This window comes from Typopeltis vanoorti, chromosome 4 (assembly GCF_054136105.1).
Source record: "Typopeltis vanoorti isolate ZY-2024b chromosome 4, IOZ_Tvanoo_1.0, whole genome shotgun sequence".
Classification (NCBI taxonomy): Eukaryota; Metazoa; Arthropoda; class Arachnida; order Uropygi; family Thelyphonidae; genus Typopeltis; species Typopeltis vanoorti.
This window is the reverse complement of record NC_143552.1, coordinates 150,932,692-150,952,433: the sequence shown is the minus strand read 5'-3', so window position 1 is coordinate 150,952,433 and position 19,742 is coordinate 150,932,692. Positions and strand designations below refer to the sequence as shown.

Genomic DNA, 19,742 nt, shown 5'->3' with positions numbered 1-19,742 from the left:
GCTATACCTTCCTGAAAAATGGCTACAGTCAAAATATTATCAAAAAAATTCTTCACAAGACCTCACATAAAAAGAAAAATAAACTACTATTACTCACTGCTACCTTTACTTCTCTTACTTATAAAGTATTAGTATATAATATTTTTTGTTTTATTGTTCTTTTTTTTTTTTTCCAGATATAAAAGTATAAATTATAAATCATCTCTCCAAAATGTATTCTCACAAATCAGGAGCCCAGAAAAGAAACAAAAAGAAAAAGACGACAGGAAAATGAAAAAAAAGTCAACAAAAAGCTTTTTGAATTTGGATTATGTGTGGCCTTCAAAATTTTTTTCACTGAACTCAACTAATTGAAGCAAGAAGTAACTGTTGGAAACCTCATCCCCAAACAAGGAGCAGCTGATATGGATAATCATGCACAGTATTTTGATGAAGGGATAGATACAGAAAATGAAAAACAGAAAGAAACAGACATACAGATGTATGTGGAAGTGAATTTGGAAGGTGAGAGGAGTAATCATAATGTAGGCCTTGACATTGGATGTATCACAACTGAGTTTCCATCTCAAAAGAAAAATAGAAAAGTATGTCACGAATGGTCACACCCCTCTGCCTAAAACATTCCCAAAACACACCTGCAATCAAGTTTTCCTAGAAAGCATACTGAAATTTCAAAGCACTAATGGAGAACTACATGTAAGAGACTGGCTTGTCTGGAGTTAACAGAAACAAGCTTTATAATATTGCTTTCCATGCTGATTATTTTATAATATCTTTATAACATATTTATTTTATAAATATCAAATGTGCTTCCTTATCTCTGATCCTCTTTTATTTTATTTACATTTATCATGAAGGAAGTATAAGAGCATAAAGCCTTAAATGCAGAAAATTAACAGAACACTCTACTCCAACCCTCTCTCGTCTTTCATACCCTTTTTTGATTTTACAGGCTACAGCTCATTGCATAAAACCACAGTGGATAAAAAATAGAATGGCTAATGGAGAAGCCCCAAAAGAAACTTTATACTCCTGATAAAATTCCTCTCAAGAGGAATTTTATCAGGAGTATAAAGTTATTACTGCTAGTCATTACTAACATATTCAAACATAAAGATGTATACGAGTTAACGTGGAGAGAAGACACAAGAAATGCCTTATTAACTATGTAATTGTTGATAATGATATCTTCATCCTCGTTCAAGATTAAGAGTGTACTAAGGATTTCAAATTGGCGGTGACCATCACTTAGTTCTAAGTAGGATAAAATTGAATTATACATTGTAAATAACAGTATATAAGAAAGTTTTAGGGGTGCTTAAGGGTCAAAGCTGTATAACTGAGAGGAGACCTCCACATAGCCTTTAAAGGAATGCGGAGAACCGACCAGGGCTTCTGACCTAATGTCCAATCCTCACCATCTCGTGGTGCACCCTGTTGGGAATCTACTTGGATACTGAACGAACGAGGATGGGCTGGCAATTTGGGATTTAGCCGACCAAATTGTATTCTTATTGGTTAAACTAAAATAAAAAAAAATGATGATACAACATGACAAAATTTCATGCCGGCTGGGGCATCGCCCAGTTAAACAAGGGCCCCCATTGTTTTCGCGAGAACCAGGGCGAACAGCGAAAAGTCAGCTACTGGAACAAATCTGAAAACAAACCCCAACTCAACATCACCAGAGTTAAAGATCGGTACTATCAACGTAAGAAGCCTGAATGGCAAAGAAATGGAGCTAGCTGAGGAATTAGATAAGTACCAGATCGACATAATAGGGGTGACTGAAACAAAAAAGACCAAAACTGGTGAGATCTTTCTGAGCAATAAATACAAAATGTTATATTCAGGCAATGACAATCAAGGAAAAGAAGGAGTAGCCATAGTATTCAACACAAAATACGAGGCTAATCTTCTTGAATGGCAGTCAGTCTCAAGTAGAGTAATGTGGGCAAATATGAGAATGGGGAACTGGACAATGAGACTTATTTGTGCTATGGTCCCACAGAAGGTTCTACTAAGGTAGAAGTGGAGGAAATTTTTGATGCTTTAGAAAAAGCAACTGACACAATGAAAAATGAAAAGTTGATCCTTGTCGGGGATCTAAATAGCAGAGTAGGAAATGATTGTGAGACATACAAAAATATTTTGGAAAAATTTGGAGAAAAGAGCAAAGCTAATAATAATGGCAAATACCTGTTGGATTTCTGCTCAGGACATGGACTGGTTATTACTAACACCATGTTCCAACATAAAAATGTACACAAATTCACATGGAGAGAAGAGGCAAGGAAAAAGAAAAGTCTCATTGACTATGTTATTGTTGATAGTGATGTTTTCTCTCTGGTGCAGGACACCAGAGTGTACAGAGGATTTGAAATTGGAAGTGATCACTATTTAGTCTTGAGCAGGATAAAATTGAATTTTATATTGAAAAGAATAACATGTAAGAAAGTTTTAAAGTGAATAAAAGTTGAGCAGCTCTCAGATGTGAACTGTAGACTAAAATACACAAAGATTATTGAAGAAAAAATGAAAGAGTTTGAGAACAGGAACCAAACCTTAGAGATTCAGTGGCAAGTCTTCAAGAAAACACTGATTGATTCAGCCAGAGAGAGGCATGTGGTGAGGTTGTCTGCAAGGATAGAAAAATCAGAACTCCCTGGTGGACACAGGAAGTAAAAGAGGCAGTGAAGGAAAAGAAGAAAGCATATCAAAAGTTCCTGTCAAATAAGTCAGCTTTTGCTCTTAGAGAATATAGAGACAAATGCAAGAATGCTAAACACTGTGTAAAACTAGCTAAACAAAAGTCATGGGAGGACTTTGGCAAGAATATAGAAAATAAATATCAAGAAGGTGGCAAAATATTCTGGAGGTTGTTGAAGAAGCTTAGAAATGGAGGAAAGAGTGCTGTAAAAGGAGTTAGAGATGATAAAGGTGACATGAAAACTGGAATAAAAGATATCCTTGAAGTATGGAGTAATTATTTTGAAAAACTGCTAAATGAAGCAAGCAGTGATGACAGCACAGTGGTAAAAAACACTGACCAGGCATGCAGGCAGGAATACATATCCATACTTGAAGTAGAAAAAGCCATTAAAGGCTTGAAATGTGGAAAGGCAGCTGGAGTAGATGATATTCGACTAGAAATGTTGAAGTATGGTGGTATAAGAGTCTTACAGTGGCTGTACTGCACAGTTCAGAAAGCCTTGACAGAGAGACGAATTCCCAATGATTGGAGTAGAGCTCTCATACTACCCACATATAAAAAGGGAAATAAAACTGAATGTGAGAATTACAGGTATTTCCCTACTGAGTGTTCCTGGCAAAATCTATGCAAGTATACTTGAGAAACGGTTGAGAAGAATTGTGGAAGAAAAGCTTGGTGAAGAACAAGCTGGATTCAGGCCAAACAGAGGCTGTCAGGATCAGATCTTCACTTTACGACAAATAGTCGAGAAAGCATGGGAATATAACAAAGATCTGTATTTAAATTTTGTCGATTTGGAAAAGGCATATGATAAGGTACCAAGAGAGAAGCCATTCAATACACTGCAGTTATATGGTGTCGATGGGGCATTATATCAAGCAATGCTTAGTCTTTATTTGAGTTGTAAGTCAGCAGTTAGAATTGAAGGAAGTACAGGAAGATGGTTTAATGTTAAATCTGGTGTGAGACTAGGATGTATATTATCCCCTCTGTTATTCAGTATCTAAATGGATCACATTATGAAGGAAAGTGGTATTAAACATGATATCAAAATTGGAGATGTTAATGTCAGCTCTTTGCTTTATGCGGATGATGTTATACTTCTAAATAAATCCGCTACAAGTCTGCAAGATTCTCTGACTAAATTGAATAGCTGTTGTAATAGATATGGTATGAAGGTCAGAAATAAAAAGACAAAAACAATGAAAATAGGCAGAATCATTGAAAATGTCAACTGTGTTGTGAATGGAGAACCTGTGGAACAAGTAAAACATTTCAGCTACTTAGGCACGATTTTTACTGAAGATGGTAAATTAAATATGGAAATAGACAACAGAATCAGCAAAGCTGGTATGGTGGGAAGTCAGTTGAATAAATTCATATGGAATAAGAGAGAAATTAGTCGGAACACTAAATTAGCTGTATACAAGACTGTGTTCAAACCAATTTTAACTTATGGATCTGAGAGCTGGGTCAGAAGTAAAACACTTGACGAAAGACTAGAGACCGCAGATATGAGAGTCCTGAGAAAGATTAGAGGCGTGAACAGATGGCATCAATGGCAATATCATATTAAAAATGAGGATATTAGGAAAGAACTTGACATTGTCTTCATCCAAGAATGCGTTAGCAGAGCTAATCTCAGGTGGTATGGTCACCTAAACAGAATGGTCAAGCAAAGATTAGCAAAACAAGTGTTCTCTGCCAGGTTGGCAGGAAAACGAACCAGAGGAAGACCAAGATATAGGTGGATTGATAAGGTACAAAGTGCCTTAGACGATAGAAATATAAGATCTGATAATGTTTTAGTCTTGACAAGTAACAAACTGATTTGGAGGAAAATTGTAGATAGGAAGTTAGTAATGATATAATTTTTTCATGTAGTACTATCATATCTTGTACACTCCTTGTGTGTACATGGCAGAAATTTGATAATGATGATGATGATGATGAAGGTTTTAAAAATAATTAAAGTTGAGCAGTTTTTAAGGGTAAACTGTGAACTCAACTATACGAACATTATTCAAGGAATAATAATAATAAAAAAAAAATGAAACAGTTTGAAAACAAGAACCAAACCTTGAAGTCTTGGTGGCTAACTCGCAAGAAATTCAGCTAGGAGGCATGTGGTGAAGTTGTCTGTAAGGATAGAAAAATAAGAACACACAGTGGAAATAAAAAGTTAAAGAAGCATCCTGGAGAAGAAAAAAGCACATAGAAAGTTCCTAGCTATTAAACAGGTCAGCAGATGCCTTAAAAGTATAAGAAAATGTAAAATAATTATGTGTAAAAGTAGATAAACAAAAATCATGGGAAGACTAGTTTAACTACTGTTTTGGAGGATACTGAAAAAGCTTAGAAATGGAAACAGTGCCGTAAAAGGAGATGAAACAATATAGGCAACAAATTTCTTGCGAGTTTGCCACCAAGACGTCAAGGTTTGGTTCTTGTTTTCAAACTGTTTCTTTTCTTTTTTTTTTTTTTAATTCCTTGAATAATGTTTATATAGTTGAGTTTACCATTAAAAACTGCTCAACTTTAATTATTTTTAAAACTTTCTTACATACTATTCTTTTCAATGTGTTATTCAATTTTATCCTACATAGTAGATCTGACAAATGAAAGAAGCAGTGAGAGAACAGAAAGAGAAAAGTTTCAACATAAATGCAAATAGGAATACATATCAATACTTGAAGTCAAAAAAGCCATCAAAAACTTGAAGTGTGAAAAGGCAGCTGGAGTAGATGATGCTTGAAAAAAAGTTCAAATCCCAGATAATTGGAGTAGAGCTATCATAGTTCCCATGTATAAAAAGGAGAATAAACTGAATGTGAAAATTATACAGGAATTTCTAATAATAATACAAGAATTAAATATTCCAGGTAAAATTTATTGACAAGCATTCTTGACAAGAGGCTTTTGTATCACTTGACTTAAAGTATACTGAGTTACTTGGAATTTCCATAAAAAAGGAAAGATGAAAAACGAATTCAAACAGCAGAAATGAAGTTTCTCAGAAAAACAGCTGGATATATCAAGTGGGACCACAAAATAAATGAATTCTTACAATCCCTGAAAATGAAACCAATTAAATACATTAGACAGTATAAACAAAAATGGCTAGAAGATTTAAATCGAATGAACAACAGCAGACTACCAAAAATATCATACAGATACAAAATAAGTGGAGAAAGAAGAATTGGAAGACCAGAAAGAGATCGCATGAGACCGGAACAGGCCACTTGGCCTAAATTCCATGTTAGGAAGAAGTCCTTTGATATCTCAATTTTTTGCTGTCCAAACATAAAAATAAATTTCATGTGTGAAAATAAATAATCCATTCTGAAAGGAGGTGTCAAGGGATCACCTTAGCAATGAATTTATCATCAAATTCCTGATATATACTCTTGGAGGAAGGGGGGGGGGGAGGTCAGAATAATTATGATAGTATATGAAAAATTTATGCCATTACTAACTTCCGATCAACTATTTTCCTCCAAATTAATGTTACCTGTCAATATTCCAATATTATTAGATCTTATATTTCTGTCCTTTTAAGGCACTTTTTAAAACTATATCGATCTACCTGCATCTTTTTTGTCCACTGGGTCTTTTCCTTGACAACCTGACAAAGAACACTTGTTTTGATAATTAAGTGACCATATCACCTGAGATTAGCTCTGCTAACAATGGCAAGTTCTTTCCTAATAACCTCATTTTTAAAATTATACTTCCATTGATACCATCTGTTTGCTCCACTAATCTTTCTCAGAACTCTCATATCAGAGGTCTCCAAGTCTTTGATCAAATGTTTTATTTCTAACCCAGCTCTCAGATCCAGAAATTAAAATTGGTTTGAACACCATCTTGTATACAGCTAATTTAGTGTTTTGACTAATTTCTTTCTTATTCCATATACATTTATTCAGCTGACTTCTCATAACAGCTTTACTAATTCTGTTGTCTATTTCCATATTTAATTTACAATATTCACTAAAAATTGTGCCTAAATAGCTGAAATATTTTACTTGTTTTCTTGAACCTAACAAGACAGCTTATGTTCTTTCATTTTAATGACAATTTTACAGAAATAATTTTCATGCTATTATAAAATGATTGCATTAAAATTCATAATACTATATATTTATAAATAAATGTTTTCAAATAACATTTATTGAAATAAATATGAACTTTTTTCTTTCCTTGCAAAATAACATTATATGAATCATCACGCTTCAGTTTTAGAAACTAGTTTTTCTATATTTTTATGAACAAAAAAATTATAGTAAATTACATTACTTGCTTTCTGATTGCAAGTCATTTTTTTTTAATATCAAAATGATATTAAAAGTAGAAAGCTGCCTTTGCACCTTTCACTTAAAATTGCAACAGATGATTTTTTAACTTGGACTCACAGAAATGCTTTCTATAGGTATTCAGGATACAGTTAATATTTTCAATGTTTCTGCCTATTTGCACTGTCTTTTTACTGCTGACATTCTATACAGACGGATTCAAAATTTATGCTCAATTTGAAGATTTCCAACTACAACCCCCCCCCCCCTCAATTCATTCTTAGAACTGAATGATAAATAACTATTCTATCCAATTATTTCCACTGGTTTGAAAGTTTTTACAGAGAATATTCCAAATCGATTACTTCATTTCATCATTTTGACAAAAGAATTAAGACAACACTTGACTTATCTATGCGCTATCAGCCAGGGGAGACTTTTGGCCTCAAGCACCACGCCACTGGGCACGGTCCTCTGTGACTATCTGCCATGTTTCAGTCTCCAGCCCGACAACCTGCAGGTCCTCCTCCTCCTCCTCCTGATCCGCCCATCTCCTTCTCGGTCTCACTGATCGGGCCTCCCACAAAGCATGCATGGCAGCATTAGACCATCTCTTCCAAACTCTGTCTGCCATGACCCCTCCACAGATACGTCGTAGCATCTTGTTCTTGAATACTCTCAAGTGATCGGCTTGCCTCATCGCAAGAGTCCACACTTCAGCACCGTAAAGGAGAACAGATCTAATCAGAGTCTTGCACAGTCTCTCCTTTGTAGTCCAAGACAGTGTATGCAAGGCAAAGAGGAGATGCACTTGATAGTAGGCCACATTCGCGGCATTCACCCGACTCTGGACATCAGCTTTGACTTTGTTGTCTTCAGTCACGATAGACCCCAGGTACCTAAATTCCATCACCTTCTCAAACTGAGCAGCTCCCTCCAGATCTTGAGCAAATGGCAACTAATGGAAAGGTTTGTCTTCTAGGCATTTATCTTCAGGTCAACATCTTCTGCAGCTTCCTCAATGGCAGTAACCAATGCCACTGCTTTGTTCCATTGATGTGCCATGATGTTCAGGTCGTCTGTGTAGCCAAGAATCCTGACTTGCACTCCCATGTCAATTCCTCCTACCACTTGCTGTGTACTTCTAATTACTTTTTCCAGCACTAAATTGAAGAGAATGGGAGAAAGCCCATGAGCCTGCTTCATGCCAGTCTGTAAGACAATAAGAACTTCTAATACCAGATTATTTCTTTGCCATCTACTGTCAGTTGTTCAGCTGTTTGATGAAATTTTCTAAGTTTTACAAATACATTTCATGTTATATTTTTGCGATATAAAAACTGTTTATACTTGTGCCACAAAATAAAGTTCAGAAGTGTTATTTTTTTCTGTTTTAGTGTTTTTCAGTTGTTTTTTCTTTTCTTTTTTATTTCTATCTTAAGCTATGCATTAGAAATACTGGATAATAATCCTCTTAGCTCAAGGAAAAAGTTAAAAGCTTAGACTATTTTCGCTGTAATTGAGAATGAAAGGAAAAGACAGTTCTCCAAAAGTTACATTAAAGAGTCTCAAGCAGTAGTACAGTATACATTCATAATGTCTTGTTTCATTTCTAATAGTTTGATAGCATCATCATCATCATCAAATTCCTGATATATACTCTCAAGAGGTGTACAGGATATGATAGTACTACATGAAAAATTACATCATTACTAGCTTCCTATCTACAATTTTCCTCCAAATCAGCCTGGGTCTTTTTCCTTAGCAGATACTCTAAACAGAAATACTGATATTTCTTTTACAGATTGATACAGTATTAATATCAAAATAATTTAATTTATAATAATCAGTTTCACTTCCTATTCAAACTTACAGATATTTAATATAATTTATTTTCAAACTCATAAATTCACAAGACAACTGAGAACAAAAATCATATGGAAGCATGTACTCACACATTTTTAGGATAAAATAGTACAGCTACTTCAAAAATGCAGGTATCTAAACTAGCAGTAAAAGTATTTTTCAAATGTGCAGCGATTTATTTTTTATACTGCAAGAATAAACCAGATAATAACAAGAAGAAAATGTATTTTTTTTTCATTCAGTAACCATTTCAGGATGAAATATTATTTACGATACTTTCTTTAGTTTTTGTATGTATTTGCTAAGCACGCTATGTAACATGCAGCTAAAGCAATATCAATTAATATTATTCTTATAATTCCAATAAAGAGCCAAGAGGCTATTTTTTTCGGCAACGTAAATTAGGTTAAGGGGATAATAAATCCCTCATTATTTTAAAGCAGAATAAGAAACTTGAAGATCGAAATCTAAGAGTTTCATGCCGAAGAACGTTCGGTGAGTCCAATCATGTCAACACCTGGTGGTACAACACTAGAGAAACTCAAAGCAAGTTTCGATCACTGTCCTTAATATTTTCTCATAATGTAAAATGCAGCTCCTAGGAGATGTATTACTGTTTTACATTATAAGGGAAGGTCTACCTACTCACTGATGAGACCTTAATAAAGGTCGAAACCGGTCTGGGTAGTGACCTTCCCTCATAATGTAAAACAGTAATACATCTCCTAGGAGCTTCATTTTACATTATGAGAAAATATTAAGGACAGTGATCGAAAATTGCTCCGAGTTGTCCTAGTGTTGTACAACCAGATGTTGACGTGCGCTTGGACTCACCAAACGTTCTTCGGCATGAAACTCTTAGATTTTGATCTTAGAGTTTCTTATTCGGCTTTAAAATAATGAGGGATTTATTATTCCCTTAACTTAATTTACGTCACCGAAAAAAATAGCCTCTTGGCTCTTTATTGTAGTAATAATATATGGGTACACCTTTCTGGCAATTTGTATAGTAAAGTATGTAAGTTCTGTTCACTTAAACCTTGGTATTATCCAGCTCTACCTACTCACTGATGAGACCTCAATAAAGGTCGAATCCAGTCTGGGTAGTGACCTTCCCTCATAATGTAAAACAGTAATACATATCCTAGGAGCTTCATTTTACATTATGAGAAAATAAAGGACAGTCAAAACTTGCTCCAAGTTGCCCTAGTGTTGTACTACCAGGTAGTACAACACTAGGGCAACTAGTAGTAGTAAACTACTGTTGTACTACTAGTGTTGACTTACGCTTGGACTCGCCGAATGTTCTTCGGCATGAAACTCTTAGATTTCGATCTTAGAGTTTCTTATTCGGCTTTAAAATAATGAGGGATTTATTATCCACTTAACTTTATTCTTATAATTATTAAAGAAGTTCAGTTGTGAATATCAGATAATGAATGTTATTTTTATAATTATTTTGATGCTCAGCAACTAAATATCTTTAATAATTATAAGAATAACATAATTGATATTGCTTTAGCTGCATGTTACACAGAATGGTATAACAAATACATGATTTGTTTCATAACTGTTTCAATTTGTAATGCACGAATCTTGGAAATAGAGGGAAGAGCTTAGTTGCAAATACTGTAGATTTATTATTAGTGTAGATTTCTTTATTATAAATGTCACCATTTGTTTTCTGTAAATCAACACCACACAATTGTAGAAAGTATAAGCATTCTATGCAGTGATTTTGAAATAGAATTATAAATAAACAAGACATAATTCAGAAGAAACAGCAAACCTCTTAATAAGTACCTTTGTGGTGAATATTTTATGAAATAATTGTTTTTAGAAAGCAATTATCTCCAATAAAGATTTTTGTGAACAAAACAAACTGAATGGTTATCTAACCATAACAATTCAAACAGTGTGCCAAAGTGACACTAATCTGATCAACAATTATTCTACTAGCCTGACCTCTAGTGGGGATGGGGGTAACAATATATCAAAGCAATATGCTATTTCAGCAAGTCAGGATATTGTAATTATTCGAGCCAATAAAGGGAGTGCTACTCAAACAACAGCACTTACTGACCTGTGAAACATAACCCAACTAATTGGACTAAAAAGAAAACAGCAAAATTACTTAAAGCATTCACTTCCTCGCCTGCAGACACAGTTAAAAAACTACTTCTGATAGTTGAAAGTGTCAACAGCCCCAATTATGATCTATCCAAGAAACTAGCATTGACACTTAAGGAGGTGGCAGGTCATTCCCCACCCACTCCTATACAAAAAACACACAACATTTTGTAAACAAACTTAAAAATATCATACTTGATGAAAGGGATTTATTAGTTCACTTTTGATGTATAAAAAACCTGACTAATTTTCATACATTTTCACAAATGTCCCAATCAATGACAATTCTTTTTTTACAGGACAAATTTCTGCCAGATATCACAACAGTCATTGCCTATGTACTACATTCTAGTTATTTTGTGTGGCAAAATACTTTTTATCTGAAAAAAGAAGACATCATAGTCATGTAAATTTAGTTTAATCCTTTATCCAAGCAAACAAAGTTTGCAACTGAAGTATCTTCAGGACTGAGGCCACTCGTGGTAAAGGTGGACCAAGCTCTCATCACTTGTCTTATTATCTCCCATAATGCAAAGCACATCTCCTTGTGGAGATGTATAATGCTATGCATTAAGGGAAGGGCCACTACCCAGATTGGTTTCGACCTTTATTGAGGTCTTGTCAGTGGGAGCCTGACCCAGAGGTGGTGATACTAAGGTGGAAGTAATGGAGAAGTCATATTTACCTATACGAGTTTCCAAAAGGTCTCTCACCTTATTATTAAATTACTCTGAATTAGAAAAAGATGCTGGAAGTTTTTTTTCACTTCGTTAGACTACAATATATTTAGTTTAATCCTTTATCCAAGTGTAAGCAAACAAAGTTTGTGCCTGAAGTATCTTCAGAACTGAGGCTCGTGGGTGCCTCAGTCCTGAAGTTTGACTTCGTTTAACTAAATTTATTATAGTCTAACCCATAGGTTCCCAAACTTTTTCGGACCACTGCCCACTTTGCACGACATAAATTTTGTAATGCCCCACCCCATTATAACAGTTTTCTGTGTTCAAGCCGTTTGATATTTTTGACGTAAATAGCAACTAATGATACATTACTGCTTATGCCATTAAATTTTAAAAAGAAGTGGCCAATATGTACTTCATCTTGAACACAGTTATTGCTATACTGATTTTGGTAAAACATAGCCCATATGTAAAGATTGTAAAATTTATGCTCGAATAACATTATGCACAGTTTCATACAATGGTTTAAATATGAAAATGTGGAATACATTTAAGAGATTGCATTGCATTAGTAAGAATCTTATTGTAATAATTAAAGCACAATTAAATATATTACAAAACTGTTTATTTCTAACTTATAAAGTAAAAATACAAAGCAAAAATAACAAATTAATGTGAAGTTTCATACAATGGTTTAAATATGAAAATTCGGAATACATATTAAGAGATTGCATTACATCAGTAAGAATCTTATTATAATAATTAAAACACCATCAAATGTATTAGATGGTTTATTTCGAACTTACAAAGTAAAAATACAAAGAAAAAATAACAAATTAATGTGAAGGATGAGCCTGGTGCATTTTTAAAACTTTGTTAATATTGGGTTTAACTTTCGTTAAAAACAGTCATAAATCACCACGCTCAGTTATATGCAATCGGTTCCTTTTCTTAGATAGTAAATTCACTACAGCACTAAACCCACGTTCAGCCAAATAAGAAGATGGAAATGTAATTAAAAATTTCTGCACTATTTCCCATAATCCAGGGTACAGTGTAGGTATTGAATTTTGAAGCCAGAACTCTTCGTATCCAGTTTTGAATTTTAATTTTAGTTCTTCATTTGTTGTGAGTTCTACGAGTTCCACTTCTAAATTTGATGATCCTGCTGTGCTTACATGTGAGAAAGGATCTAGAACCCAATTTGGTATATTCATTGTTAGAATATCCTTGAATCGCTCATTGAAATCAGCTTGGAGAACCTCCAAGTGTTGCCAGTATGTAAGTAAATCTTCCTTTTTGAGAGACACTGCTGATAAATTTGAAAAGTGGCTATATTCCCATTGGCCCATATTCCGCTTGAACAGAAGAAGTTTCCCCACAAAAGCAGCAATAACGTTTTTTGTTTTAATTCAATTCAATTCATCACCTTGTAGTTGTAGATTGACTTCATTAAATATTTTATAGAGGTCTGTCAAATAAGTGATGTCATTTTTGGATGTAATCAGGTTGGCCTGCAATCCGTTGTCTCTGTTTTCTAGGAACTCTAGTACTGAATCAAAGAAATGGTAAAATCAATTCAGACAAATACCTTTTGAAAGCCAGCGAACTTCTGTGCGAAGCAGCAAACGATTGAAATCTTCATCGTTTTCACTACAAAGTTTGCTAAACAATCTGTCACTCAATGAATTGCTTCTAATCTTGTTGACTACTCTAATAACGTAATGGAGTGACGTGTGCAGGCGTTCACTTAAATTTCTCGCAACCAAATGTTGACGATGAAGAACACAACGTATAGCGAGTACATTTGGTACTGCTTGTTTCAAATGCGCTATGAAACCCTTGTGGCACCGTCATTGCTGGAGCACCATCAGTAGCAGCAGACAAAATATTACGAATAGGTCTTTCTCTTGAAAAAACTTATTCATGATATTAAACATAGATTCTCCCTTTGTATCTGCTTCCAAGTTTTTAGCAAATAATAATTCTTGACAAAATTTTTCTTCATTTATGAATCGTATGTATGATAAGAGTAGCGGTTCATTATTTGGGAGAGTTGATTCATTGAGTTGAATGGAAAATTTGCATGTCTTCAAATAACCGCACGATTTTTCAATGTCTTTAGCCATTTCATCGATTCTTCTTTGCACTGAATTATTGCTCAAAGGAATTTTCCTGATGATATCTGATGCTGGCTTATGAAGCACAGTGTTTATTACTTCTTTTACTGCCGGCAAGATTAATTCCTCACCAATTGTGTGTGGTTTTCCCACTTTTGCGATTAATAATGAAATATTATAAGAAGCTTGTAATCCGTCATTATCTTGTTTAGTGGACGACGTAAAAAATTTTGATATAGTTAGACGTTTAAAATATTTTTCTTCTAGTACTTGAAAATAGGATAAATCTTTATCCTTTTTGTCAGCATGCATTTTAGTCAAATGCTCTTGTAACCTAGAAGGCGTCATTGCATTATTCAAAAACGTTTTAGCAAATCAAGCACATGGGTAATAATTGGTTCGTAGGAGACTGAATAAAACCATATTTCAAATACTCAATACTGTACTGTTGACATTTCTTCTTATATTCAGACATAATGAAGTAATAAAATTTGCAAAAATATTCACAAATAAAAGATTTAATTTACACTTTGTATGACTCCACTTATCTATCACACTTTCGACTGATGATTGTTGGCAAAGCACACAAAAAATAATGAAACTTATTCCTAAACCACTGGTATTTATAGATTTGAAATCTAGCCTGAATCGACTTGCATACATTGACTTGTTTGCGATACCATCGTACTCGTGCTTTGAACAAGTCACTGCAAGCACCCATATTCCTGTCAAAACATACTGAATTGAGTGAATTACCTACGTAATAGTTGACCGACATACTACTAGTTAAGACTCATCTGCTGCGTGGATAGACTAAAGCCTGTATGGCACGATCAATTTTTACAATAGCAAAAAATGAATAAATTTTTTAAACATAAAAAATAGAAGTTAAAATATCCTGTATGACACGTTAGATTTTTTTATTTTGCATGCAAGCGCATTTTGTTTGCCCAATCACGACATTGTCAGAATAATTATAAATCATTCGGACAATGTCGTGAATAAATAAAATAATTATACAAGATATAAACAACAAACCTACAAAACATAACCACAGAAAACAGTATAATAAGTTTCTAATATTTGCTTTGTTTTTTACCTCTAGTTAGCAATATAAGTTAGTACTAACTAGGCTAACTAAAATTTACGATTTTATTTCTTTCTTGCCATTATTATTTTTACTCTTAATATTAAATTATATAAAATTGGGTTTATTTTGTACAAATCAATTAGAAAAGTGGTTTTATATATTTTATATATATTTTGAAATGAAATATAATGAATATATTTGCTACTGTAAACATAACCTATTATACACATATATATACATGCTCTATTTTCTCATTGACATAGAAAATTGACATCTATTTCTATCTGACATAGTAAATTTCAAATGATTAAATAATTGAAACAGAAAATTGATAAAAAAATTGATCGTGTAAGACGGGCATAAGATGAATTAAAATGCAATCTTTAAATTTTAAATGATTATCTAATTGAAAAATCACGAAAATAATTAATTTTTAAATATATATTATTAATTTCTTCTATAAAGAGCCATCGACCCCTAGAACCAGTGCTTCCCAAACTTCTGGATGTCAGGGCCCCCTTTGCAAAAATTAAAATATTTCACGGCCCCCCTCGAAAAAAATCGTAAGAGAGAGATATATTATTATAATATTTATTGTATTTATATTCAATACAAAACATACACAGCGAATATTGCAAAAATCAAATGCATATATTACATTTTTTGCTTCTTACCGTTTGGTTCTGAAGACGATGCGGGCTGTTCTGGTAAAATATGAAATACTGTCCTTTTTTTTTTTTTTTTGAGTCTGTTTCTGCTTCTTCTGATTGTTCGTGGGAAGTTTTTTTATTTTCTATCAGCCACTTATCCATCTCAGGGTTAAATTTTTTAACGTAGAATAGATCAAATAATATCACCACTTACCGATACTGGCACACCACAGACTAACAACATGAAATTAGTGAATATTACCTGAATAAGGGAATCTCTGGACCAGGAACATTTTTCTCTTTTGTGACTTTTCTCCCTTTACAGTAATTAAGCCTAATGCGAAACAGACAGCAAAGGTAGGTTATTAAAATGTGCATATGATTGGTGCGGTATAAACAAAAGATCGCGTAACTGAAAAATAAAAGCATAGGTGACAATTGAGTTGAAATGCTAACTCTCTTCAACCGAATTCCATACGTGAAACTGCCATAACATTCATTATATATATATATATATATATATATATATAATGAATTAGTTTTAACACTTTTACGAATTTTAACACGTTTGGTTGAATTTTATTGCTGCCTTGGGAAATCGAACTCACACACATCTAATTAATAACAATAGTTTTTAGTTAGATACTGTTTTTGCCAATGCAACATATGGTTTTGTTTCAGTCTATACAGCATAGTTTCTGTATGAGGGGACATGCAATTCATTAATTAGTGTGTTTTTATCCCAGTTGTCTCTAATTGCACTATTTGTTGAGAAATATATTACACAGACTGCTCATACCTTATTCACTGGCATAATAAAAGTACTCGTTTTTAGTGCCTCTGTAGTATAGTGGCTGTTAGGGAGGCATGTTGTTTACCACTGCAAGCCAATTACTATCTCCCCACATGAACTTGTTTAAGCTTTTTTTCATGTGTGAAGTATATGCGAAACTTTTATTGGTAACAGAAAACTAGCTCAGATGACAGTGATAATATAAAACAAGTTTTGATATGTATATAAAGTCAATATCAACAGTCCCTGATTAGGAACGCGTGATGAAAGGGACAGGAAGATTTGGAGCTTCCCTGGAGAGCATTTGAAGTAAATACAATTAACCACTGCTTTGAAATGAAACATATGAATAAGCAATATTTACTAATATTCATTAAGTGCCGAAATACGCAGGAAGCAAAGTTTGTGAACCAACACCAATTTGTGAATTTTCAAATTCAAATATAAAAAATAACAAAAAAGAAATAATAAATAATAAAAGTTAAATACGTTTCTTTTAAAATAAAAAAATCTACTTAGTCTTAAAACATTTTAAATTTGTTTTCATTATTTCACGGCCCCCCCCTCAACAAAACCTATGGCCCCCAAGGGGGCCGTGAACCACAGTTTGGGAAGCGCTGCCCTAGACCGCCTGAATGCCCAAAATGCTTCTGATCCCACTATAGCCCCCCCCCCCCCCCCCCCAGAAGGCTTCAGCACCCACTGGGGAGTGATACCGCCCACTTTGGGAACCTATGGTCTAACCAAATGAAAAAAAAAAAACTTCCAACATATTTCTCTCTAATCCAGAGTAATATCTATTATTGAATTCCTGGATTTCCAACACTTTGTTTTTGATACGTTAGCATTCAAAGTGATAATCCTAAGTGAATCTGGAGTGATTTTTTTCCTATGCATCAGAGAGTGCAGATAATATGGATTGAGTTTGGTGTAAAAATCTTTTTGTAACACTTAGTGATGGGTTTTGTGTTGCTGAAATTCTGCAGCATATTTTCAAGAGCCCACCCTGGAGTATACTGTATCCAATGTACCTATAACTTGCCTTATATAAGTGAAAACTGGATGCATACTTCCTATCTGGAAAAAGAAACATAAGAGACATGTTAAATTTAGTAACTATGGTAAATATGTCTTTCTGATCACACCCTGGATACTCTACATAAAAATGAATGGAAAGTCACCTGTTCATTACATCACACCAAAACTTGGTATGAGTGCAAATTTAACCATATGAAATTTTAATCAATCGCCCTAATTTCAACAATAACAAGGGTCTAAAAATCCCAACAATATGGAAGGTAGATATTCTACTGACATAACTTTTTGTTCTAAAAGTTCATTATATTTAAAATTAGGACTTTAGCACTCCAAGATCTTAGCCTTAATATAACAAACACTTATGTTAGATTATTGATTAGATCATCACCACTATTGCTGTATAATAAATATAAAAGATAATACAAATTTGTTCTCTGGCCATGTAAAAATAAGATGTTCCCCCTCACTAGAGGTCAAGGCCAGTTAAATAATGGTTGATCAAATTAGTGTCACTTTGGCATACTCGAATTGTTATACAGTTTGTCTCTCTCTCTCTCTCTCTCTTTCTCGTGTGCACACTCCAGATGTGAAGGTCAAAATGTTAGGAAATAAAATTATTCTTAACATGGTAGTAGTCTCCATAATATGAAGGTCAAAATGTTACAAAATAAAATTAATCTTAACATGGTAGTAGTCTCCATAATTTATCAAAATGAATGCTGATCTCCATGCAACATTAAAAGAAAGAATTAATTCTAACTGGTTAAAATCAAAGTTATATATCTTACTGAAATAGCATCTCTCTGTTTCATCCAAATGCTCTTTATTTCTTCTGTCCTTGTTACAAATTGTTCAGCCATTTCTCCCAAATGCACAGGTGCACTGAGAATTCTATGCTCAGATTTCTCAGATTCATCATAATCATCACCATTACAATCTCTGGAATAAGAGATGAAATTTAGAAAATTAATTAAATATAATACCTTAACACCCCCATACAGTTAAAGTGTTTTAAAAATTCACAAAAAAAATTTTACTGATGAAATTATCAAAAAAAAAAAAAAAAACATCCCAAACAAGGGTGAATTTCACATTTAAAAAAGCTATGTATATTTATATCAAACAAGCAAGAAATGAACAAGAGAATCACAAGACAGATAACATTTCAATCTACTATTCTACTCTTTGTGTAGAATAATGAGTGAAATAAGTAACAAAAAAGCAGGAATATAATAAATTTAGTTTAATCCTTTATCCAAGTGTGAGCAAACAAAGTTTGCACCTGAAAGTATCTTCAGGACTGGGTTAAAGTGGTAAAACTCGTTGCAAAGGCGGAGCAAGCTACCAACACTCCTATCTCAGTATCTCCTATAATGCAAAACACATCTCCTTGCGGATATGTCTAATGTTATGCATTAAGGGAAGGGCCACTACCCAGACTAGTTTCGACCTTTATTGAGGTCTCTTCAGTGGGAGCCAGGCCCAAGTGGAGATATCAGGCAGAAGCATTAGCAGGTCATCTCTACCTATAGGAATTGTCAATTGGTGTGCCACCCTTTTTTAATAATTTACTCTGGATTTAGAGAAAGATGTTGAAAGTTTATTTTTCACTTGGTTAGAGTATAATAAATTTAGTTTAATCCTTTATCCAAGTGTGAGCAAACAAAGTTTGCGCCTGAAAGTATAAAGGATTAAATTCAATTTATTATACTCTAACCAAGTGAAAAATAAACTTTCAACAAAAAAGCAGGAAATTCACTGCATTGTTAACAATGGAATATACAAGTAAAATACATAACAATAAAGTGAAATCAGCTCTGTATTGTTAACAGGATATAGAAGTATACCACCTATTCTCCCTCTCCATAATGTGTAATGTAAATGGTTCCAAATGTAAATATACAGTCATACCCCCAACTTACGCTAATCTGGAGTTACGCAGTTTCATATATGTACGTATTCCCATCCCACTTCACGCCTCACCACTAGTTGTATTTTTCCGGCACCGGCTGCATTCACCAGTGTCGCACATGCTGTGAACAAGCACTGAAGTGTTTCGTGCGGTCTCCGTTCATACACAATTTTCATAGTCTACAAACCTTGCAATTGTTTAATGTTATGTTCTTGATAAAAATTTTATCACATAAAAATAATAATGTCGTCCAAAGGAAGCAAGTCCGATTCTTCTACAGCTAGCAAGAAAAGAAAAACATTGACTTTGGAAACAAAACTCAACATTATTAAGGATTTTGAAGGCAGAGTGTAAATCTGTGAGCTAGCAAAGAAGTTTGATCTACAGGAATCCACAGTAAGAACAATCATAAAAGAAAGGTTTATAGATTTTGGAGGACATAGATTCTAACGAGG

General features: G+C 33.7%; 1 protein-coding gene across 3 annotated transcripts in view; it reads right to left on the bottom strand.

Moving 5' to 3' along the window:
* LOC150107754 (ATP-binding cassette sub-family F member 3) overlaps positions 1-19,742 on the bottom strand; it is a 346,459-nt gene that overhangs the window by 245,293 nt on the left and 81,424 nt on the right. For all 3 annotated transcript variants that reach the window (XM_090391512.1, XM_090391514.1, XM_090391513.1), the window contains one exon: positions 18,164-18,314. In XM_090391512.1, the coding sequence (XP_090247638.1) occupies positions 18,164-18,314 (151 nt within the window). The remainder of the gene's footprint in view (positions 1-18,163; positions 18,315-19,742) is intronic.